The sequence below is a fragment of the Lagenorhynchus albirostris genome, chromosome 1 (assembly GCF_949774975.1).
Source record: "Lagenorhynchus albirostris chromosome 1, mLagAlb1.1, whole genome shotgun sequence".
Classification (NCBI taxonomy): Eukaryota; Metazoa; Chordata; class Mammalia; order Artiodactyla; family Delphinidae; genus Lagenorhynchus; species Lagenorhynchus albirostris.
This window is the reverse complement of record NC_083095.1, coordinates 174,967,299-174,993,736: the sequence shown is the minus strand read 5'-3', so window position 1 is coordinate 174,993,736 and position 26,438 is coordinate 174,967,299. Positions and strand designations below refer to the sequence as shown.

Sequence of the window (26,438 nt, the reverse complement as noted above, 5' to 3'; positions counted from 1 at the left end):
AAAATTAATGCATAGAAGTCCCTGGCATTCCCATACACTAATGATGAAAAATCTGAAAGTGAAATCTAGAAAATACTCCCATTTACCACTGCAACAAAAAGAATAAACTATCTAGGAATAAACCTACCTAAGGAGACAAAAGACCTGTATGTAGAAAATTATGACACTGATGAAAGAAATTAAAGATGATACAAATAGATGGAGAGATATACCATGTTCTTGGATTGGAAGAATCAACCCTGTGAAAATGACTGTACTACCCAAAGCAATCTACAGATTCAATGCAATCCCTATCAAACTACCACTGGCATTTTTCACAGAACTAGAACAAAAAATTTCACAATTTGTATGGAAACACAAAAGACCCTGAATAGCCAAAGCAATCTTGAGAACGAAAAACGGAGCTGGAGGAATCAGGCTCCCTGACTTCAGACTATACTACAAAGCTGCAATAATCAAGAGAGTATGGTACTGGCACAAAAACAGAACTACAGATCAATGGAACAGGATAGAAAGCCCAGAGATAAACCCATGCACCTATGGTCACCTTATCTTTGATAAAGGAGGCAGGAATGTACAGTGGAGAAAGGACAGCCTCTTCAATAAGTGGTGCTGGGAAAACTGGACAGGGTACATGTAAAAGTATGAGATTAGATCACTCCCTAACACCATACACAAAAATAAACTCAAAATGGATTAAAGACCTAAATGTAAGGCCAGAAACTATCAAACTCTTAGAGGAAATCATAGGCAGAACACTCTATGACATAAATCACAGCAAGGTCCTTTTGGACCCACCTCCTAGAGAAATGGAAATAAAAACAAAAATAAACAAATGGGACCTAATGAAACTTCGAAGCTTTTGCACAGCAAAGGAAACCATAAACAAGACCAAAAGACAACCCTCAGAATGGGAGAAAATATTTGCAAATGAAGCAACTGACAAAGGATTAATCTCCAAAATTTACAAGCAGCTCATGCAGCTCAATAAGAAAAAAACAAACAACCCAATCCAAAAATGGGCAGAAGACCTAAATAGACATTTCTCCAAAGAACATATTGCCAACAAACACATGAAAGAATGCTCGACCTCATTAATCATTAGAGAAATGCAAATCAAAACTACAATGAAATATCATCTCACACTGGTCAGAGTGGCCATCATCAAAAAATCTAGAAACAATAAATGCTGGAGAGGGTGTGGAGAAAAGGGAACAGTCTTGCACTGCTGGTGGGAATGTGAATTGGTACAGCCACTATGGAGAACAGTATGGAGGTTCCTTAAAAAACTAAAAATAGAACTACCATATGACCCAGCAATCCCACTACTGGGCATACACCCTGAGAAAACCATAATTCAAAAAGAGTCATGTACCAAAATGTTCATTGCAGCTCTGTTTACAATAGATAGGAGATGGAAACAACTTAGGTGTCCAGCATCAGATGAATGGATAAAGAAGATGTGGCACATATATACAATGGAATATTACTCAGCCATAAAAAGAAATGAAATTGAGTTATTTGTACTGAGGTGGATGGACCCAGAGTCTGTCATACAGAGTGAAATAAGTCAGAAAGAGAAAGACAAATACCATATGCTAAACACATATATATGGAATGTAAGAAAAAAAAAATGTCATGAAGAACCTAGGGGTAAGACAGGAATAAAGACACAGACCTACTAGAGAACGGACTTGAGGATATGGGGAGGGGGAAGGGTGAGCTGTGACAAAGTGAGAGAGTGGCATGGACATATATACACTACCAAATGTAAAATCGATAGCTAGTGGGAAGCAGCCACATAGCACAGGGAGATCAGCTCCGTGCTTTGTGACCGCCTGGATGGGTGGGATAGGGAGGGTGGGAGGGAGACGCAAGAGGGAGGAGATATGGGAACATATGTATATGTATAACTGATTCACTTTGTTATAAAGCAGAAACTAACACACCATTTTAAAACAATTATAGTCCAATAAAGATGTTAAAAAAAAAAGATTTCGTTTATGTAACATTATTGAAATGACAAAATTATAGACACGGTGAACAGATTAATGGTGCTAATCTGTAAGCAAGGGGTGAGTGGGACTATAAAAGGAGATACTTGTGATGAAATAATTCTGTTTCTTGATTGCAGTGGTGGTTACATGAATCTACACATGTGATAAGATGACACAGAACTATACACACAGGTGGTATCAATGTCAACTTCCTGGTTTCAATATTGTATTATACTTATGTAAGTTGTAACACCCATAAGAGAAGTAGGAACTCAAATTCTAATGTCAAATTTATCTAAATTTATAGTAGATTTTTTACTGTAGTCTACTTATTCATTTAGGAGCAAATATGACAGTCGAGGGTGGCATTATAGAAGCTGATACCACGAAATACTAGATATCCACAATAAAAAAGTTTATAAGTTCAGAGATAATTTTATTCTTTGCACCATACTCTCTTTTTGACTCTATTCAGCCAGAAAAACTTTCAAGAGAGGGAAATGACTTCTTTCTTCAACTCAGTGGGGTATTATTTTGAAGCTCAATTAGGATCACTTATCTCACAACCCACTTTACTACTATATTTGGTCACCATCGGACAATCACCTAATCATAGGTAATATTCAGGGTGAGTGGGCATTCACACAAGTCTTGAAGTTTGGGAACCCAAAGAAATTTGAGGGGCTATATTAGAAATAAAGCCAAAACTTCTGAATTTGGAGAACCTGTTGAAACCAAAGGGAGTGATTTGGATTGGTTTAAAAATGATTGAACCCTGTGGTTGGTTAAAAGTGAAACTATTCTTGCTTACTGAGGTTGGAAAGTGTGGCACTGTTAAGCCATCAGAAAAAGAGAATAGGAACAGTCTCTTCTCAAGGGAAGCACGAAACCTAGATAATCTCCCCAAACTACTTACACATCAGTTTCAACGTATTATTGATGGGTCCTGTATTTGAATACTCTTTTGTTCCAAATTACACAGAAACTCATGTTGACTGGAGTCAATTTCTGACAAGTCAATGGCTCAGAAGAAATGCTTAGTGGCATGAGGAACAAATCATAAATGCCAGTTCTCAATTGCTTTCTTTTAGCCAAAGCTGCACATTATTACTAATTGTCACTCATCACTACATCCAATAAACATTACAGTCACATCTATAGTACCTTCTAAAAACACTGATTTTTTTTCCTTAAGCTCCAATAACATAAGAAATTACATTTTTATTGTTTACCTTGTCATTACCAATAAATTTATCCCCAAAGTTATAAAAGTTGTTTGTATCCCTCCTTTCCATGCTAGTGGTTCATACTTTTGACGGAAACCTTAGAATAAAACTACAGTATAACTGCGGCCACCGACGGTGGGACTGGCCACAAAGGACTGACAAATCTGGTTATTAGCCTGAACCAATGTGTATTTCAAAGTTCATCGTAGAAATCAATGCTAATGAAGCTTGCTGTGCAAATGGCACTAAAAAGTAGAGTTTTAAAAGGAGGAATGCACTGTGGTTTTGGTGCATTTTAGTGACAGTTCAGTCAACAAAAGACACACAATGATTTTATTACATACTTTTACATTTGAATGTCTTGTTTATTATAAAGTGAGAAAAGGGACTTTGCAACACAACCAAAAGTTATATATACATGTTGTATATTTTCATGTTCACGTTTACATTTCATTTTCATATTTTTCTTATTTCAGAAAAAAAAATTTGGCTCAGAGGAGAAAATAGTTTTGTTTAAGGAGAATAGCATAGTTTAAGGAAACTTTAAAAAAAGAGGGTATCTTGCAGTGTAGCCCTTAACAGTTCCAGATGGTCAATGCTATAAAAGGACACCCCCTCCGCCCTTTTACGGTGACCCTGGGGTCACAAATTATCTCTAAGATGTAAGAGTCATACATTTTTCTGAACAGTCAGGTTGTTGTTTAGCATTATCCATCTAATTCTTCTCGGGCCAAACCTCACCAATGACAAAAGTAACTGATTAGCCCAAAACTTAGCCAAAGAAATAAATGTCTATTGCTTTAAGCAGTCCAGAAAGTCATTCTGAGCCATAAACAAGAGAACCATTCTGAGGTTTAAATGATGGCAGACAGCTGTTCTGACATTGATGGGCAACATCTTCACGCACTATTTCCCTGTTCTTGGAATGTTAACAAAAATATTAAAACAACCATTAAAACTTTTTAAACTTTTTACTAAGACTTTTTAAAATGTTAGTAAAGAATTCATCATTTCAATTTGGTATGTTCAAACATAAATATTCATATCTTTCTTTTTTGTTAGAAAAATAACAGTCTTTTCCATTATGAAAATGAAATTACCTTGAACCTGCATAGGAAAGGATACACAAAATAATGTAATATACTAAATAAAGTAATAAGGTTAATTTCTTTCCTGCTGTCACTAAATTCATGCTAACGGTCTCTCTTCAGCTTGACATCAATTAATGATTTTCATTCCAGACTCGTTGCAGTGTTCACTACCCTTTTCTCTAATTAAAATGGATGATGCATGAGGAGGATAAAACACACAAGACTTCTGTTCTTGTAACATTTCTATTCATTAGAATTTTTGTTTTTACAATAAATGGCTTCTAGCACTAATTGCAGTAGAGTAAAATGAAAATAACTTTTTTATGACTATGAAGTATAGTTTTTCTATAGCCAGAAAAGATATAAGGCTTGAGAAGCACGACTGAAGAACAACTTCTCATGATGGAAAAATCAATGGTTACTTAAATTACTCTGCTGTATCCAAAATACTTCCACTTCCAAAGCTATGAAGCCTCAATATATGGAATGTATTGAATCATGCATTTTTAAAAAAGACTCCAAGAAGCAGAAAGTAACCTTTAATGATTTTAATATTAAAAAAACAAAACAAAACACTTTTAACATCTACAGAAGATAGAATATACTAATATTAGTTTAACATAAAAATTAAAATAAACTTCAGATTGCTACATATTAGATAAGGGTTAACTATCTTCAAAAGAGTATTTAAGAGCTTGAAATCAACTCTTTTGGGAAACATTTTACCCCCAACTTATTGCACTACCATCCAGAAGCCTCAGGCTGGGAGTAAATTTCCTGGATCTTTTCCCAACAATATTTCCTCTCTCTAAAAATCAGTATTATAGAAATTCGTCAAATAAAACCCAATTTCATGGCAGAATGAAATTTAAGCTACAAGGCAACTGGAAAAAACAGTTCGATTTAATAGCAGTCTGTGTGCAACTGAATGTTTTATTTGCCCCTCAAAATACTTCAGCAAATGGCAGATGTCAGAAATCTTCAATTTTCAGCTTACCTTGCTGGGCAAATCTACCTGCCACCTACCAAGATGTAAGCTGCCAATGTGGTGTCTATGCTGAGTTCCCCAAAGAAGGCCAGTATCCCACTAAATTTGAAAACACAGTTATAATTTTAAGTAGGATTTTAATACTTGTGTAATATTGGGGCAAAAGTTGATTTGAAAAGAAAAGCCTTCCACATTCTGAATGGGGCCTTAAAAAAACTATTGAGCAGGAGCAACTGTTTTAAAGACACATTTGCATTCAAGGGAAGAAGGTAAGTTGTTGAAATCTACAGTGGTACCTTATAGTAAATAGGTGGGGGGCAGCGGGGGGCAGTTAAATTTCATCCCTCAAAGCTACAATGAGATAATAGCACTTTTATAATATAAAATGGTTAAAAGTTGAAAAAGAGATCAAGCAGCATTCATAGAGGCAGTACTAATCACTGATACAACCACAGCTTTTCCAGAATCTAAGCAGTTACAAGAATGCGCACCCACCACGAGCCCTGTACCTGAGCGCGGATGCAGAATTTTTCCATTTTGCTAAATTCATAAGTTCTTGGGAACTAGATCTAGACTCCAAATTACCATCTCTATGAAGTGTTCGTTATTAACTCTAGCCCCCCAACCTCTTCCCTTCCCAAAGCTCCGTGGCCACCAAATTTCACAATTGATTATATGTCTTACGTTGATTTTTTAATATTATGAGGTTTAAATCTTTTCTCCCTCTTAACAAAGGCAAGGAATCCCCGAGAGAGGAACAATTATAATAATAATAAAAGATGTATACCATCATTTTATGTACTTACTATATCGTGAACAACAAAAATTTCTCTTTTACACTAATAAAACGCTAGAATGATATTTCACTAACCAAAACACACACACATACACTCTCTCTCTCTCTCTCTCATAGATACTTGCTCATTCACTCACATCATGTTGGAGCTTTCACAAGCGTCAAAGCACCTACAATTATTTCCAACTCAAAGAGAAGCTATAATGCCAAATACATCTAAGACAGGTCTCATCAAAAATAAAACTGCCTCTCCTACTCCAGTTACATACAGACTGTCAATAAAATCTGTTCCAATTTGCCCAAGTATTGGTCTATTTTAGACTTCCACAAAGCTAATAGATTCTTTAAAAATTTGTTCACTTGCACAATAAATTCTTAAAATATGTCTGATGAACTAATCTCATTGATTAGAACTGACTTTTCTGAAGGATTTAAGAGGTCAGAGAAAATATGAAGAGCTCTGCTAGATGATAGAAAAATATATTTTTTCTAATAAAAGGTTAAATTTTAAAAGTCAAACTGTGTTTGAATGACAATATGTGACCTGCATGCAAAAATTATCCAGGATATCTGGGTTCTGATGCCAGAATTTGGGGAATCTGAACACTAAGTTTCAAGCCAAAAGGAGTGAAAATTGCTTGTTTTTTCAGATGCACAGGGAATGCACCTATTATTGCTATACAGTTTATTCCTTCTGTAATTTCACTAATTTTTTATTCATGCATTTTAAAGAAACTTTACTACTACATTATGATACATATTGTTTAAATGTTAATTTCTGCAAAAACTAATAAACATATATCGTCTTTGAAAAGGATCTTATCAACTAAGAAAGACCACAAAAAAGTTTTTATCAAAATTTCAAGTACTTACTCAAAACAGATATTGGGAACAGTTGGTAAAACTGAAAAGAGAAATGCCAGTGATTGGAAACTGGAGGCAAAAATGCCACAAAGCATTCCAAAATGACACACCCAGAACCGGGAGTGCACCACTACGGACAAAGATAGTTCAACGGCCAGGTATTGAAAGCACAAGGCTTTTAAGGGTGATTATCACTTTGAATAATGGAACATTTTAAGCCATAAGTCCTTAGAAGATTTATAAATAATCTTCATATTATGGAAGAATTTCATAAGAAATTCATTAACTTTTTCATGTCTCCACTAGAAGCATTCAGTCTCCTTGAAAATATTTCCAACTTACAAGGTAGATATAGATAATAATATCATCATGGATATACCCTGCTGAGTAACAACAAAATGTAAGCCAGTTCAAGTTATAAATCTCATTTAATAGAATGAATAACATATGAGGTAAATATTATTTGAGAACTGGGGAATTTGGCCAGTTATCACAGCTAAAATCTCATCTTTCAGACCTTATTTCCTTCTTTCTGTCCTTCCTTCCCATCCATCCTGTTCCTACAACCTTGGCCTTGTTCCAGAAAACATTTAACATGATTTTCTAAAACTGTATGAAAATGCAAAATAAATCAAAATGAAAATAGCTGTTAACTATTGAAAATAGATGTCAGCTTTTTAAAAGTACATGTGTGGAAATATGTATTTTATAGGAAAAAAATTAGAATGGCATAGACCAGTATGTTAACAGTGGTGTTATTACGGACAAATTTTTGTTTTCCTGTTTTATGGGTTTTTTTTCAAATTTTCTGTAGAATTGGAATTAGAATAAATTTAGAACTAGACCTTAAAAAGATATATGTTTTAGGGCTTCCCAGGTGGCGCAGTGGTTGAGAGTCCACCTGCTGATGCAGGGGACGGGTTCGTGCCCCGGTCTGGGAAGATCCCACATGCTGCAGAGCGGCTGGGCCCATGAGCCATGGCTGCTGAGCCTGCGCGTCTGGAGCCTGTGCTCCGCAACAGGAGAGGCCACAACAGTGGGAGGGAGGCCTGCCTACAGCAAAAAACAAACAAACGAAAAAAGATATATACATATATATTTTTTTGCTGTATGCGGGCCTCTCATTGCTGTGGCCTCTCTCGTCGCGGAGCACAGGCTCCGGACACGCAGGCTCAGTGGCCATGGCTCATGGGCCCAGCCGCTCCGCGGCATGTGGGGTCCTCCCAGACTGGGGCATGAACCCATCACCCGTGCATCGGCAGGCGGACTCTCAACCACTGCGCCACCAGGGAAGCCCCAAGATATATGTTTTAAACAGATGAGAAACATGTGGGAAAGAGAGAATTGGAAAAAAAAAAAAAAATGTTTCAGGGATAAGATTCCCAAAACAGAAGCCATAAAGTAGAGGAAGGTCACAGCACTGGCTCAGAACTTGCTCACAGTTTTATGAAACAATCAACTCTGACGATCCCATTTAGAATTGTACCAAAGAGAATAAAGTCTAAATAAAAATAACTCGGAATAAATCTAACTAAGGAAGTATTAGACACTGATGCAAGAAAGTGAAGACAACAAAGACAGATGGAAAAATGTACCATGTCCATGGACTGGAAGAATCAATATTGCTAAAATGACCATACTACCCAAGGCAATCTAGATTCAATCCAATGCCTATCAACTTACCAATGGCATTTTTCACAGAACTAGAACAAATAATTCTAAAATTTGTATGGAAACACAAAAGACCTCAAACAGCCAAAAAAATCTTAAGAAAGAAGAACAAAGCTGGAAGTATCACTCTCTCTGATTTCAAATTATACTACAAAGCTATAGTAATCAAAACAGTATAGTAATGGCACAAAAGCACACACAGATCAATGGAATAGAATGGTGAGTCCAGAAATGAACCCACACTCATAAGGGCAGTTAATCTACTAAAAAGGAGGCAAGAATATACAACAAGGAAAAGACAGCTTCTTCAATAAATGGTGTTGGGAAAACTAGACAGCTACATGCAAAAGGATCAAACTGGACTACTCTCTCCATCCATGCACAAAAATAAACTCAAAATGGATTGAAGACTTAAACATAAGACCTGAAACCATAAAACTCCTAGAAGAAGGCATAGGCAGAGCGCTCTTCGATATTGCTCCTAGCAATATTTTTTTGGATATGTCTCCTCAGGCAAGGGAAACAAAAGCAAAGATAAACAAAGGACTATATCAAAGTGAAAAGCTTTTACACAGCAAAGGAAACTATATCAACAAAACAAAGAGGCTGCCTACTGAATAGGAGAAGATATTTGCAAATGATATATCCAATAAGGGGTTAATATTCAAAACAAACAAAGAACTCAACATAAAAAAAAACAAAAAACAAAAAATACCTAAATAATAAATGGGCAGAAAACCTAAATAGACATTTTTCCAAAGAAAACATACAGATGGCCAACAAGTGAATGAAAAATGCTCAACATTTCTAATCATCAGGTAAATGCAAATCAAAACCACAATGAGATATCACCTCACACCTGTCAAAATAGTTATTATCAAACAAATAACAGGTGTTGGAGAAGATGTGGAGAAAAGAGAACCCTTGTACACTGTTGGTGGGAATGTAAGTAGGTGCAGCCACTGTGTAAAACAAAATAGAGGTTTCTTTTTTTTTTTTTTTTTTTTTTTGCGGTACGTGGGCCTCTCACTGTTGTGGGCTCTCCCGTTGTGGAGCACAGGTTCCGGATGCACAGGCTCAGCAGCCATGGCTCACGGGCCCAGCCACTCCGCGGCATGTGGGATCTTACCGAACCGGGGCATGGACCCGTGTCCCCTGCATCGGCAGGCGGACTCTCAACCACTGCGCCACCAGGGAAGCCCTAAAATAGAGGTTTCTTAAAAGACAAAAAAATAGAACTACTGTATGATCCAGCAATTCCACTTCTGGGCATTTATCCCAAGAAAATGAAAACACTAATTCAGAAAGATAAATGCACCTCTCTGTTTAGCGGCATTATTTATAATTGCCAAGATATGGAAGCAAACTAAGTGTCCATCAACAGATGAATGGATAAAGAAGATGTGGTATAACAATGGAATATTACTCAGCTATAAAAAAGAATGAAATCTTGCCATTTGCAACAACATGGATGGACCTAAAGGGTATTATACTAAGTGACAGAGAAAGACAAATACCATAGGGTTTCACTTATATGTGGAATCTATAAAACAAAACAAATGAACAAACGTAACTAAACAAACAGTCACAAATACAGAGAACAAACAGTGATTGTCAGAGGAGAGCGCATTGCAGGGAGGAGAGAAATAAGGAGGTGAAATTGTCAGAGGTGAGGGAGATTAAGAGGTACAAACTTTCAGTTACAAAATAAATAAGTCACAGGTATAAAATGTACCGTGTGGGGAATATAGTCAATAATTATGTAATAGAGAGCCCGCACACAGCAACGAAGACCCAACACAGCCAAAAAAAAAAAACAGAATGAGATCAAAGGTATCACTACTCTAGAATTATGGTAAGAATACCACACTTGGTCTTAGAGATGCTGGGTTACAATCCTAAACTGTGGATGATATTTAGCTTTATAGCCTTGATCAAGGCTTCTGATGCTCCTGATACCCCAGATTATTAAAAGTAAAAGAGGCATGGTAGCTCTTGCTATGGCAGCTTGAAATGAAATAGCTGCTACAGAGAAGCTCACTCCAAGCCTGCAAACTCTAATAATACAAGGGTGAGATGATTCTCTCATCCCCCCACGAGTTACAATGAGAAAAATTCTAATTGCTCATAAAATGGTTTTCAAGTGTCTGCTTCAAGTAACTTCTCATTTATTTCACTGGTCTTTGGGTTTCCAACATGAAATGACTCAACAATAGATAATAATCTTTCTGGAAGAGATGGAGTAAAATTTAAGTAAAAACTGTCACACAAAATATGATAGCAAAATAGGAGAAAAAAGAAATAGATGTCAGATTTGATAGGAAAACAACATAGTAAAAAACCAACAGCCTCCTCAATTCTTATTAGAAATCAAAATATTTTAAATGAGATATAAAAACTCAGAGTTTTATTTCCAGATGAGCATTTCTTTACAAGTATTATAATATACTATATACTCATAGATGAATTAGACAGAATTTTACATATTTTTTGTGATTTTAAGTGATCATTCATTGATTTATTGATCATTAGTTGATTTATTCATCTCATATGCCCTACCATCTCCTATACAAAGATCTTAACTAAAACCAATAAAATTCATTTTAATGCCTCAAATAAATATAAGGTTTTTTCTTTCAATCGTTCTTTATGTTGTATTCATCCAACCATCAGTATCTGGATTGACACAGAAAAAAACAAAAATAAAATAAATGCAATTTCTTTATATTAAAAAGAAAAGAAAGAAAGAGTAGAAAGGAACAAAAGAGCCTCCCTCTAATAAGGTTCAACCAAATAACTGAAATCTACCTTTCCTGCTCCTGCTTCATCCGTACTCTCTCCTCTTCTGATGTAAGGGAGTCCTGCATTTTTATTTTACCCGTTTTCTCAATCTTGTCATCTTTTCGATGTTTGCCAAACCTGTTGATAACAAAAAATTCTAACTTGTCAATATATACAAAACGCGTTGTCGTTCTTTTGGGATAAAGACCTATGCACTCAATGAAGTGTGAGCATCCTCAAAATGAGGCCCCAATGTCTCCTGCCCAGTATTAATATTTTCAATCAGATTACTTTAATCCTTTTTAATTAGAACTTTCCAGAGAAAACCCTTTTTGGAAATGGCCTCCATACCCATTTTTCTTTAGGCAACACAAAAATAACAACAAAATTCTTGCAGTTCATTCTTATTAAACACACAATCCATAAAGGTATAGAACAGAGTGCCGAGTACATCAGGTGTGGAGGATAAAACTCTGCATCAGAGTGGGGTTTTTTTAGGACTGCAGAATGATAATCCACAATCATCTTTTTTTTTTTTTTTTTTTGCGGTACACGGGCCTCTCACTGTTGTGGCCTCTCCCGTTGCGGAGCACAGGCTCCGGACGCGCAGGCTCAGCGGCCATGGCTCACGGGCCCAGCCGCTCCGCGGCACGTGGGGTCTTCCCGGACCGGGGCACGAACCCGTGTCCCCTGCATCGGCAGGAGGACCCTCAACCACTGTGCCACCAGGGAGGCCCCCACAATCATCTTTTTTTTTTTTTTTTTTTTGCGGTACGCGGGCCTCTCACTGTTGTGGCCTCTCCCGTCGCGGAGCACAGGCTCCGGACGCGCAGGCTCACGGGCCCAGCTGCTCCGCGGCACGCGGGATCTTCCCGGACCGGGGCACGAACCCGCGTCCTCTGCATCGGCAGGCGGACTCTCAACCACTGCGCCACCAGGGAAGCCCCACAATCATCTTTTTAATGATCTCTCCATAAACAACTATTCTTTATTTTCACAGTCAGTTTTATTGGCAACATTCCTCATAGTCTAAACACTGACAAACAAGGTCACATTTGCAAGGTTCAAAGTAGAAAGGATAATTTACACTGTGATCGTACTTTGGGCTTATTAAACTGAAAGCTTTAAGGAAGTCTCAACAAATACTGTTCCTAAATCTGATGAAAAGCTATCGCCGAATGTGGCATCTTTGACTTGGAAATCTGTATCTGATCAAAAACAAACATGAGGAACAAACACGCAATTCAAAAACAGTGCACACACATTTCCACATATGGGCACTGAATTCGAGGCTCTCCAAAAAAACACTAATATTATTCCCTTCGGGCATCCAAAATACCTTAGAAACCTCAGACTTGGTATCCATTCTTTTTCCTGCTCTGTTACTTTTTTCTACTTTTCTCCAGACCATGTTGCCTGGAAGGCATGTGTTCCATCCCCTGAAATAATATTCATCTGTAGTGATTTGGTCACCAGATGTTTCAAAAAAGAAATCTTTTATAGACAGTTACTCAACTAAGCATTCATAAATATATAAAGTATACCAAGCATTTTCTGAGCACAAAGTAGGAATCTGGCTTATGGTGACAATTAATCATTTTGAGAAAGAGATGAGTAAAAGAGCTGGTCCAAAGCTGATATAAAAGAGAAAAAAGTATCTCAATTACTGGTGTGGTTGGGAGCATATGTCTTCCTTTTGTGATATAAACCTGATGTCAAATACTGGTCTATGCAGGAAGTGTACATGGGAATATCTCATGGGTTCACCAAAGTAACACTACGTTGGAAATAAGTAAGGGAAAGCATTCTCAAGATGTTAAAATAGAAAAAAGTTAAAGTCTCACCACCACTATTCCTTCAAAATTATGTGTATTATTAAATGGCATTGAAAACTGCCTGTAAAATTAACTTCCATAAAGCAAATCTACCCTTAAGTTTTAATGTTATTTAGAAATTAGAAGATCATTTCAGTGGTAAAAAAGAGGAAAAAAAAAAAAAGAAAAGAAAAACTCCCTGGGAACTTAAGCCCTGAAAATGATGATGTCTCACAGGGGAGAAACTATGTACTATGCTTTTAAAACTAATAAATACAAAGCATTAAAAATAAAAACTTTCTCTTTCCGTTGTTTTTGTCAATATATCAATAATGCCTAAGAGTTAAGCATAATGATTGTCTTTATAGAATGAATTAATAAATGAAAGCAAACATAAACAACTGATACGTCCCAGGAGAAGCCAACATTTGACAAAAATTTATTGAGCAGCTAAGGACAGGGCTAGACAAATTCATTCGAGTGTCATCAGCACGTAGATGGTATTTAAAGCCCATGTGAATCCCATCATGAAAATTCTGCAACATTGAGGCACCTGGAAATATAAAATGTATTAAATTCTAACTTCAAGAAAAGCATCAAGTTCAAATCTTAATACATGACATTTATTTTTTTTAATTGGAGTATAATTGCTTTACAATGTTGTGTTAGTTTCTGCTATACAATGAAGTGAATCAGCTATATGTGACATTTTACTTATAATACAGATTCCTAAAGGTATATCATTTAATCATTTAGTTTTTCAGTTCCTAAATATCCTTCAAACAATACAACGTTGCCATATTGACCTATTTTTTGTGTGTTGCTGGTTCACATTCTAGATTACATACATTCAACCCTGTACCATATTTGAGAAACACTACCATGATACAAGATATATCATCTATCTTTACCAAAAGGTACAGTTTAATCTTCCAAGAAGAATCTGCCCTTTGAGTTAATAATGTGGGGAAAAATTGACGTGGTTGACTTTCCCATGTTTTAAAGCAGTTTCGATATTTTCAACCCAAAACCTAACACTGAATTTAATCAGCTATTGTTAAAATCTTTTTTTAAATGGTCTTTGTCCTATTTTGTGAAGAAAGTTTCAGTTTTCTATCTCAGTCTACCAACTTGCAGTTTTTTATCTCAAATACACTGCTTAAAAAGATTTTAAAGAAAAGAAAAGAAAAAAAAAGAAAAAGAAAAGAAAAAAACAAAAGATTAAAAAGAAAAAAAAAACAAACCTATGAATCCCAACTCATATTTAGGAAGTGAATTTTTTTCTCATTGTATTTGATGCCAAAATATTAGTTTTCTCGGCTGCCTCATAATCACCAGAATATACTATTTTATTATTTGTAAATTTATTATCAAACTGTTATATTTTCCTTTTAAAAACTACAGCTTCAAGATTAATGTGTGAAAACCTGAACAAACCATAGATAAAATGTTTATAGGTTAGCATTTGGACATTTCCCTTAACGCCTGCTTTAGTTAATAAATTATGTGATTTCTTTAAGGCATTCTATAAAAGCATAGCACATTACTTGTTAACTGGGGTAAAAATGGATCCCTCAGCTATAACTTTCTGACAGAATGAAATAAAGACTGTAAATGAAAAAAATATACCAACCATTCTAGAGTATAAAAAGAAAAAGGAATTAGCTATATCCTCATCACTCTAATTGCCAATCTATTCTAGTGTTCATCTTAATTTATAGTTGCTTAATTCTTTCTGAAAGGGGGACAGGGGAGGTCATTGAAAAATTTCAGCTACACATGGGCTCACAAAGTCAATTTCACAGCTGAAATCAGTAATCAACCTATGAAGACAATCATTTAATAGCAAGATGCTTAGAAACTTGGAGGACATCAATTACACTTATTTTATTATCTTTTAAATGCCACAGATGAATTTCAAATGGGTCATTTTCCAAGGAACAGCATAGCTGAAAAAACATTGTGCTAATAGTATGTCCAGGAAGCAAACCCATTCCCAGCAAAGAATCAATTTCATCAGCTGCCTTCTGACCACCCCATACACATGTTCGAAGAGAAATGTCTGCCACCTCTAGAAGGACTTCTTGGTCAAATCTTAGGATGTATTAATACAGTAGAATGGCCTTTCTTTTTTTTTTTTTTTTTTAAATAGAGACAAAAAGAAAAATAGAGAGCTTGAGAAAAAATTGAAAGGGAAAAATTTCTCTACAGGTACTACCCCATGGAGACAGAAGGGACAATGAAAAAAGTGCCAATAAGCCACTGAAGACTCCTTTCACAGAAGGATACAGTGGATGAGCCCGTCTTATCAGAGTGAAATTGATTGCAAATTTGCTTAAACATATGGCTTTCTTCATAAAGGATACAGCGATGTTTCCATTCAGCTAATCTCCAAGTAATGTGCCAAATGGGTTCTACCATGACGTGCTACAAATGAGATCATTGCCGTCTGCCAGGTCAGCCATATATATTATTATTATTGCAAAGAGTGATGGGCAAGAGGTGCACTTGAATGCGGGAAGGAAAAAACAAACAAACCAACAGTCACAATGGATTGCAACAAAATTCTGCTGGTTTTATACAGAAAGAGCCATCATGAAAAATTAACTGATAAGAGTTTTGTGCTTTTCAACCATCATTTTGGTTTTTAGCAAATTAACGTCATTCTCTCTGTGGTATAAATAACACTGAACTATTTTTTACTGTATTTTCTACTGCTACTAAAATTAGAGATCTTTAGGAAAGATTAGGCTGAATGATAACACACAGCATCCTGCTATAAATAAAATAAAAATAAAATTGGTTTTGTAATGAAAGGGCTTTTCCTAATATCATATTTGAAAACACAATAGAGGAAAAAAGAAAGTCTAAAAAATCTGCTGCCATGTTTAAAAATAGATGAACAGACTATCTAGAACCAATTATCTTGTAAGTTTTGAGAAATAATTTTTAAAATAAGATTTTCTTCCAAAATAACTCACTGAAATGTCACCTAGAAGTCTGGTATTTCTCACTGCTAATTACAGAGGTCTTCATGTCTAAGGAGGGCTTTGTTATAAGACTTGTACTACTATTTACCCTAAGAAACGTATAGGTTAAGTGATACTGCTTGGCTGGGGAGAGAAGTGAAAATGGCACAAATCCAAATTCAGTGTCAGCTACCAGAAGTCTTGCGTCCTCCCCCCACACCCAACAACTCCCACACTGGTATGGTCAACACAGTCTTCTAACTCCATCCCCTGCCCTATGTTTTCCCCTCATTTCTACATATGTGCACCACCACGTGATTTAATCATCCCTTTCTCCAGGAACTCGCTGTCTCTTTCTGGAACCTTCCAGTTTCTGGTGGACACATGTGTTGCTACAGCCATTGTGCTACCCTGTCTTTGACCACTGCCTGCTATACTAATGGGCCAGGGCCCTAAAGATCCTTGAGAGATGCCAGCTGCCCAGTGGGCCAAGTTCAAGAACCTGTAGAGCAAAACCGAAGACCATGTCCTGTGCCATTCCTGCATCCCCATCAGCAACCTGTATGCCTCAGGACACACGTTCACTCAAACCAAAGCAAAATCACCAGCTTTTAACCTCATTCCTCTGTAGTCCTTTGAGTGATACTGTTCCTAAATGGTTTTGGATCCAAGTTTCTCTACAAACTCTTTATCAGTTAAATCTCCTATAATCTTACCCTACATTCCTAGTGCCAGTGGTGACTCCCCTTAATTCATCACCCCGATGATGAACTTAGGAACTGATTTTTGCCTTAAAGCCCTAAAAGGTAGCTGCTCTACATTTTAGCTGAAGAAAATAAAAATCTAGCCACGTGTCTCTGCAGATTGTTCTAGTGCACTCCTGTCCAAGCGCACTGAGGCTCCACATGCACAGATGTCTGAAGATGGAAGCCTAGAGATGAGTCACCTTATCCAATGTCTTCATTTGACAGACAAGGAAATTGAGGCCCAAGAGGTCTGCACGCAGAGCTGTGCAAAGTCACCTTGCGAGTCAGGAACAGAGCTCAGTTCACCTCAGTGAGTTTAAGAGACCTTGATGAGGGCTTCCCAGGTGGCGCAGTGGTTGAGAATCTGCCTGCCAGTGCAGGGGACACGGGTTCGAGCCCTGGTCCGGGAAGATCCCACATGCCGCAGAGCAATGAAGCCTGTGCGCCACAACTACTGAGCCTGTGCTCTAGAGCCCGTGAGCCACAACTACTGAGCCCACGTGCCACAAACATTGAAGCCCGTGCCTAGAGCCCGTGCTCTACAAGAGAACCCACCACAATGAGAAGCCTGCACACCGCAACGAAGAGTAGCCGCTGTTTGTGGCAACAAAGACCCAATGCAGCCAAAAATAAATAAATAAATTTACTAAAAAGAAAAAAAAAAATAGAGACCTTGGTGGGTCTGAACTTGGACACTCCTAGAGAAAATGAAATTCCCAGACCCATGAAGTTCACTCCTAAGTGAGACGTAGAACTGAGCACCTGTTGAAGGCTCTTTTGCTCACTTAACAACACTTAACTAGAATTTATTGAATTCTTCTTTATGTATACTTGATCTTATTGATTCCAATAACCGGCATATGAGGTACGTGTTCTTCAGGGGAAACCTCAGGAAGCACAGGGCGATTTAGTGATTTAACAGGTCATCTAGCAAGTAAGCAGCAAAACCGGAATTCTGGCCCAAGACTCTTCTTATTACCACACCCAGCCACCTTCCAAATCGGCCAGTCACTCTATGCTTTTATACTGAGAGCATCTGGTTAAAACACCTTGGGTGAAATCAATGAGATAAATCTTGTATTGCTGGGCAGCAAGGAGGTCCAAGGGACACTGTTGCTGCATGAACTTTTCTGTGAAGGCCAGGAGTTCAGACGCAAGGTCAAGAACGGATTCTAATCATTGGAAAGGATCACACAAACTGCCACGTACTCGTTTTCAGGACGTTGCCAGTATTTCTAAGTGCAGCGACGCTCCAGAAGTCAACGCTCTCTGCGTAACGTATGCAAATCATGCCGGGCGACAGCAGAAGCGTGTCAAACCGCCCAAACCTAGTCAGAGGGTAAGACAGCAAGTCCCTGCGTGCATTTCTCTTGTATGATGATGTGCTCGTGGTTTCTGGCCCTACCTTTTGTGTGTATGTGTGCGCCTCGGCCTCCATTTGATAAATGAGGGGAAAAGGGTCCTTTCTAATGTGTCCTTCCCATACAGGATCTTCCATATTTCAGTGACATTTAAAGAAATTGCTACCATGATTGTGTACCGATTTGCTCAGCAGTGGCTTGTGGCAATGCTGGATCAATCAGGCAAAAGAGGGCTGATTAGGAAAGGCAGAAAGCTCCCATTTAGGCAAAAAACATCTTGGTAATCAACCATGATGAGAAGCAGCCTTGGAAAGGGTGCATGACAACTTGATAGTGCTTTTGTCAAATGGGATGCAGTTTTAAGTCAGCACAGTGTAGCAGGGGTTCTCTTTAAAAGGAAATCTGCAGACTTGAGAATCATTATTTGATTGTGTACGGTTTTCATCAGTGCTAGTCTGATTAGATTTAATAAACTAAATTTGTGTTGCTTGGCATCCAGGAAAAAAATAAGTGACTTTTTTTTTTTAATAAAGAAAATATAGCTTCTCCTTAACCAAGCTAGAACAGCCTTCAGACACGTGATGTTCCCTTAATGGACAACATATCCTTCTCAGGACCCCCATTAAATGCCCTGAGAAGTGCATTCTTCCCCTGCATCATAGCCTGTGTTATCGAATCAAGGATGCACAGATATGCCTAGTAACCCGACACTGCAGGAGTCCAGGACGGATACGAACAAGGAAATAGTAAAGCAATTAAGAAACTGAACACAGCACATTATCAATTTTGACTTTATGAGAATCATCATAAACTCCAAAGATCTTAAAAACCAAACCAAACACACACACACACACACACACACACACACACACACACACACACACACACACACACACCCCAAAAAGCACGGGATCCAGATATAAAGGCTTAAGGAAAAAAAAAAAACCAAATAACAAGCAAGCACAGTAATCCTTCAAAACACAAGATGAACACATAAATAACTCTGAAATAATATTTATAATCTATACTTAGAGCCATTCAAGTCAAATGACAGAAGATGGGTGAAAGTATATCTTAAATATATTAAAGCTTCCCTGACATCAGCTAGTCCATGGACCACACTACATACTTTCTGTAGTAAATAAATTCCTCTTTGTAAAAAGGGGTCAATCAGCAATGACTGTTCCATACAGGATTTTTATAAGGCTTGATATACCTCATTTTTTTTCAAAACATACCCACACAGGTAATCAAACTACGCTAACCCAAAACACCAAACACGCAAAGGCAAATAATATGCTAAGTAATTGTTTTTGTTTCCCCCCAGCTACTACATTGACTTTATAATACATAATATATATATTATTACATATAAGATTAAAATGTATATATATACACACACACACACACACACACAATTAAATATAGTAAAAACAAGACACAAGTCTGATTTTTCTAAATGCTTAATTTGGCATTGAAATCAGCCATATCCACTTTAAATGATTTTGAGAGAGTCTGTCCCACAACTACTTCTCTGGATCCTTTCTTTACCACTATACTCCTAATTCCTGCACTGTTCATTTTAATGCATTATTGTTTCATAATACAATACTACAAATTGCAAATTACATTTGGCTCAAGCAGTGATTATGAAAAATACTATCACTGCTGCCTTTGCTAGAATAACTCTGATAATAATGAGAGATTGATTGAGCTCTAAGCAGCCTGAGTGATGAGAAGGGTCAATTGGAACATTTGTATTAAGCTTCTTTTGTTAAACCCAACACTTTGCCACGTTAGAGGCATATAATCACACCCTATATCTGGTTACCATGGTTTTCCTTTTCCTAAAGCATCAGAACAATTTAATACGTGGTACTGCCCCAAAGGCAGTTCCTATAAGAAATGTTAATGAGACCTAAGTCAAAAAACACATCTATGTAAAAGGGCACTTGAAAGAAGAAAAAGTAAAAGATAGAATGATACTTTACAAAATACCTTTTTTTTTTCTATTAGGACAAAGTCAGGAGTATTTAGTAACAAAGATAATTCTAATAATTTCTGTTACCATCTGCCTATCTGATGCTCAAACTGGCATCCAGGTTATAAATGCTGAGAAAGTAATGCAAACACACGCACAGCTTAAGGGTATCTTTTTTGACTCAGAAATACTCACCCTCAGTTAAATATGTATTGTGCTTCAAAGTCTGTGTTTTGACTATTGATACGAGATACCTAATTACAGGTACAGCTAAAACACCCTCCAATATATTCTTATCCTTATGTTTACAGAGCAAATGAAAGTGGTAAAGACAGATAGATAACGTGGTCATTGGCGTTTGGGGGAGGGGAGGAAGGAAACAACTCCGGGAAACTATGAAAGATTACATTTACAGAGCAAATGAAAGTGGTAAAGATAGATAACGTGGTCATTGGCGTTTGGGGGAGGGGAGGAAGGAAACAACTCCAGGAAACTATGAAAGATTAAAACTTCCCCAAAGATCTCATTATCTGTAAAGTTAAGGTGTCAGTCAGCATTTTTTTCTGTCGATGATAGGAAACCATTTCTGATGATTCACATTTCTGAGAATACTCTCTGCAGAGTAAATTAGGAGTCAGAGCTTTTCATTTTTTATCTTTCAGTTGATTTGCATATTCAGATTTAAAATTAAGGAGCTGACCCTTTCTTTTAAGGCCCAACAGGGCTGTGCAGGCAAATTACCAAGTGCTGGAGGCCACACCTAATTCTTAGACCAAGAAAAACGAGCAATCCCGCCCCGGGTCTGAGGCTCCTCACCTCAGCGCCCACACCCACCGTCTACCTGACTCACATCACCCTCTTAAAGAACAAATCACCTAAGTTCGCAGACTTGGTTAAAATCGGTGTTCTTACAGTGCACCTGGGTCCTGGCAAGTCTAATACATACAGAAGGTGACCGTGTGACACCAAAATCTGGCAATGGCTCTTTTCTTTATTCTTCTGTGCTGGGGCTTCACGCCACCAGGACGCACAGCACTGAGTATTGTTTATGACTCAGAACCCAGCTGGTAACTGCGATCCACAGTCTTGGGATGGGTTCAGGGATCGAATGACAGGGGCTCAGGAGGAAGAGACAGGTTTAGGGTCTCCCCTCCAATCAGCACACCCCTCCTGGGAAGGGGACATGAAATCTGACAGATGGCCAACCACCACATTTTCCCTTATTTGTCTAAAGAGTTCAACAAGCATTCCAGTACAGAACTTGTAGATCTGTGCACTGGCCTGGAATTCCTCTCATCCCAACTCACTTCCACCTCCTAAGAACTGTCACGTCTGCTCTGCCTGTTGTGTGGTCTGAGGCTCCATGACTCTCTGGCAAACACAAGGCGTAAGTGGGGCTCTGTCAGAACACGCATGTTTGTCCAACAAACCCTCCTGGAACCGGAGCCAACACTACTCACAGTCGGTTTAAATCCCCACATCTCCCCAGTTACAGCAGCTGTTACAGGATATCATTATGTTGCTTTTCCTGGGCTGAAGTTCGACCTGTCTGGTCTAAACTAGTATAATCATGGTATATTAGTAAACCTCATTTCACTGAGGGCAATACACACACACACACACACACACACACACACACACATATATGTATACACACATATTTCTGGAGAGAAATAAACTATACATCTTTTTTTTAGCAAAGGCACTCAGAATATTTATCTAGGAACTAACACAGGAATAATTAATCTAAGGGGAGAAAAGCCCATGAGAAAAGAACTTAAACAACAGGAGCTGACAGATATGCAGCACCTTAAAATTTCAAAAAGCTTTTTCAATACACAGTCTTTCATTTCGTTCTTCAAACGAACTGTGAAGCAAGTGGAGATCAGGAAACTGAGGCTGATGGGTTAAATGCCAGAGATGGTAGAGCTGGGCTGGGAAAAGAAGGCTTCAAACTCCAAACCCCAAGTTCTTTCCACTACAGAATACCCTTCTCCCTCTTAGACTGACCTTAACCCCTTCGAATGCCCCCTTAGGTTCTTCATGTTCATTTATATGTTAAAAGTAAAGCAAAATCTTTATTGCACTGAAATCACGTTGAAAATAAACTGTAAGAAAGGTCATCACGTAAGCTTCTTAAATGGCGTAACATCAACTAGACTGTAAAACACTCGAAAGTGGTCGATGTAATTTTAACTCGTAAGCAGGGGTCCTCCACATAGAATGATGGCTGAGATGTATTGCCGATAGATGGACCAGAGACAATCGGACACAAAACACTAAAGCATCCAGGGAAACTTATCTGAAGGTCAACAACTCAGTTGCATCTTGGACGGCAGTTGAGCTTGGGCAGGGTTCCTTGACCTTGGCATTGTCAAGATTTCAGGCCAGATAATCCTATGTGTGTGGGGTGAGGGGGTCCTTGTGCATCGTAGGTTGTTAAGTAGCATCTCTGGCCTACAGCCACCACATGTCAGCACACCCCCTCCCCATTTGTGACAACCATATAAGTCACCAGACATGGCCAAAGTCCCCTGTGGGGCAAATTCCTGGGGGTTGAGAACTACTGGGCTAGGGTTTAAGACAAACAACTAAGTTCAATGTGATAGCCTTATTATTTACAAAGAAGAAGAGGAGTCAAAGGATAGTAGAAGGTGATTGGTCTTAACCAATCATTTATTTCAGGACTACTTCCTCCACACTAACGAAGGAAAGCTCTTTCTACAGAGAGGGTTAAGGTTGAATGCTGATGATCATCTAAGTCCCAGAAGACAAGATCTAGCTGGAATATTGGGGGAATATATCCATACAAATCAGTGGGTTTAAAAGGCACCAAATTCGTACAATCAACATTAGAACACTGACTGAGAACTTCTACTCCAAAATCAGGAAGACATGGGTTGGACTTCCCTAGTGGCGCAGTGGTTATGAAGCCGCCTGCCAATGCAGGGGACACGGGTTCGAGCCCTGGTCCGGGAAGATCCCACATGCCGCGGAGCAACTAAGCCCGTGCGCCACAACTGCTGAGCCTGCACTCTAGAGCCCGCAAGTCACAACTACTGAAGCCCGCGCGTCTAGAGCCCATGCTCCACAACAAAGAGTAGCCCCCACTCACCGCAACTAGAGGAAGCCTGCGCACGGCAATGAAGACCCAGTGCAGCCAAATAAATAAATAAATAAATTTTTAAAAGAAAAAAAAAGACATGGGTTACCTGATGTGTGGCAATTGGCACTATTAAATAATAATAAAAATACTAACTATAAAAAGTAGTAGTAGCAAAGATTAAATACAATGTTTTTAAACAGGTAATGCACTGCTGGCAGAAATCATTACTCAGTAAATAACAGAAACAATTTTCTAACAAAAATATCTCTATATTCAGCCCCTCCTCCTGTGTTTCCAGCTAGCTCCTCTAGGCTCCCTACATTGGGTAGATCATGACCACTTCAAGTGGTAGATATAAGCAGGTATTCCAGGATTTGTGGTCTACTCCCCGTCTTTTGGGGTAAGCCAAAATGATCTGGCCGGTGGTGGGGCTTGGCTGGCACGGCAGCGTGACGGTGGCCAGCAACGCAGTGCTACGGAGCAGCTGCAATTTCAGAGGCCAGAGGCCACCGGCTTCAGAAACCGTGAGATGAAGAGGCAGCTCCCAGGGGCAGGCACTCCAGGGCAGACTCTTGTGAGTTGCCTACCCATATCCATTCTCCTCCCCCTCCATCGAAGCGGAGCCCCGATTTGGTCGGGAGAGGAAACACGCCTAGTTGAGATAAAACTGTTTTCCCCAGCTCCTCTGAAAACGGAAACAGAAGATGGTAGTTAAGAGCATAACATTGGTGCTAGATTCCTGGGTTAAAATCCCAGCTTTGCCTCTTACTAGCTATGTGACTCACTACCCTTGGACAACTCACTAAACCTCCTGGATGAAATGCGACCACCCGCACGGATTTATTTTGAGAATTAAATGGACGATACATTCCCGGTGTTGGCACATACCAGCACTCCATACATATTAACTATTTCATTATCATCGTGAGCCTCCGTCTCTGGGTCATCGAGGTGGATGGCGGCACTTCCGGGAAGACCCTTACAAAGGGGGCTCCCTCCACTAGCAGCTGCCTCTTCCCCTTCCTGCTTCTTGCTGCTTAGGATTCCGACAAGATGCTCAGAGTTGTCACCAGGAATGACAGTGAGGACACAAATGCACGTTAAGACACTCGTGTTCACAGCAGCATCCTTCACAACAGCCAAAAGGCAGATGCAAACTAAGTGTCTGTGGATGGATGAGTGGATGAACAACGTGTGGTGGATACATACGATGGAATATGACTCAGCCTTAAAAAGGAAGGAGATACTGACACATGTTACAACATGTTTAAAACTTGAGGACATTATGCTAAGTGAAATTAGCCAGTCGAAAAAAGATAAATACTGCGTGATTCCACTTATGTGAAATACCTTGAGTAGCCAAACTCAGAAAGACAGAAAGTTAGAATGGTGGTTGCTAGGGGCGAGGGATGGAGAACGGGAAGTTACTGTTTAAAGGGGATAGAGTTTCCATCTTACAAGATGAAAGGAGTGCTGGGGAAGGACTGTGGTGATGGTTACATAGCAATGTGAAAATGGTTTAGATGGAGCCAAGACATGGAAGCAACGTAAATGTTCAAGGACGGAAGAATGGATAAAGATGTGGTATATAATATATATATATGTGTGTGTGTGTATACACACACACACACACATATTTGTGTAGGTATACACACACACACACAATGGAATATTACTCAGCCATAAAAAAGAATGAAATACTGCCATTTGCAGCAACATGGATGGACCTACAGATCATCATACTAAGTGAAGTAAGTCAGACAAAGACAAATATCATATGAGATCACTTTTATGTGGAATCTAAAAAAATGATACAGGGCTTCCCTGGGGGAGCAGTGGTTAAGAATCCGCCTGCCAATGCAGGGAACGTGGGTTCAAGCCCTGGTCCGGGAAGATCTCACATGCCACGGAGCAACTAAGCCCGTGGGCCACAACTACTGAACCTGCGCTCTAGAGTCTGTGTGCCGCAACTACCGAGCCCGCGTGCTATGACTACTGAAGCCTGTGCGCCTAGAGCCCGTGCTCTGCAACAAGAGAAGCCACCGCAATGAGAAGCCCGTGCACCACAACGAAGGTAGCCCCCGCTCGCCACAACTAGAGAAAGCCCGCACGCAGCAACGAAGACCCAACACAGCCAAAAATAAATAAATTAATTAATTAATAAAAAAAAGAAAAAAACAAAAAATAAAATAAAAAATGATACAAATGAACTCATTTACAAAACAGAAATAGACTCACAGACACAGAAAACAAAGTTGTGGTTACCAAAGGGGATGAGGAGGGGCAAGACATATTAGGAAGTTGGGATGAACATATACCCACTCCTATATATAAAACAGGTAATCAACAAGGACCTACTGTATAGCACAGGGAACTATGCTCAGTATATTATAATAACCTATAACGGAAAAAATCTGAAAAAGAATATATACATATATATCAGAATCACTTTGCTGTACACTTGAAACTACCACACCATTGTAAATTAACTATACCTCAATGTAAAAAGTTTTTTTTTTTCAAACGGATAAGATGGTAAATGTTATACGTACTTTACCACAATTAAAAAAATAAAGCAATACATATTAAGGATGGCTGAGTAAAAAGGAGGAAGTGACATTGCTTACGCTCTGGCGCCACCATACACGGCTTGGATGGTCAATCTTCAGACCTCTTTTAAATTAGAGAAAAATAAGCCGTGTCTTCCTCTATCCACAGTTATTGTGCTACAACCAAAACCATTTCTCACAGATAAAAGCACGGAGATAAGAAGGCAAGAAGGAGTGTTTCCTTTCAGGTGTTCAGATTCCCAAATAAAGGAAAGGAGACTATATTCTTTGCAACATCTTTGGAAAGGATCCCATCTTCACATCAATACCTCAACTGGTTCAGTCCTACAGTTCCCAGCAACTAACTTTCTCCTCAAGATGTCACCCTCACAGTCAGTCCGCGGTGGCCAAGGGACAGCAAGATGGGGCCAACAGCCTTCCAAGAGGGAGAGAGCGGAACTAAATGAGAACCAAAAAACCCGCCAACAGGGGCCTCCT

The 26,438-nt window shown here is 38.6% G+C and overlaps 1 protein-coding gene across 19 annotated transcripts in view; it reads right to left on the bottom strand.

The window, feature by feature from the left end:
* The window catches only part of PARD3 (par-3 family cell polarity regulator), a 729,337-nt gene that overhangs the window by 260,132 nt on the left and 442,767 nt on the right, over window positions 1–26,438 (bottom strand). For 15 of the 19 annotated variants that reach the window (XM_060160977.1, XM_060160997.1, XM_060160939.1 and 12 more), the window contains one exon: window positions 11,442–11,552. The exons of the other annotated variants lie outside the window; for them this stretch is intronic. In XM_060160977.1, the coding sequence (XP_060016960.1) occupies window positions 11,442–11,552 (111 nt within the window). The remainder of the gene's footprint in view (window positions 1–11,441; window positions 11,553–26,438) is intronic. 19 annotated transcript variants of the gene reach the window in all.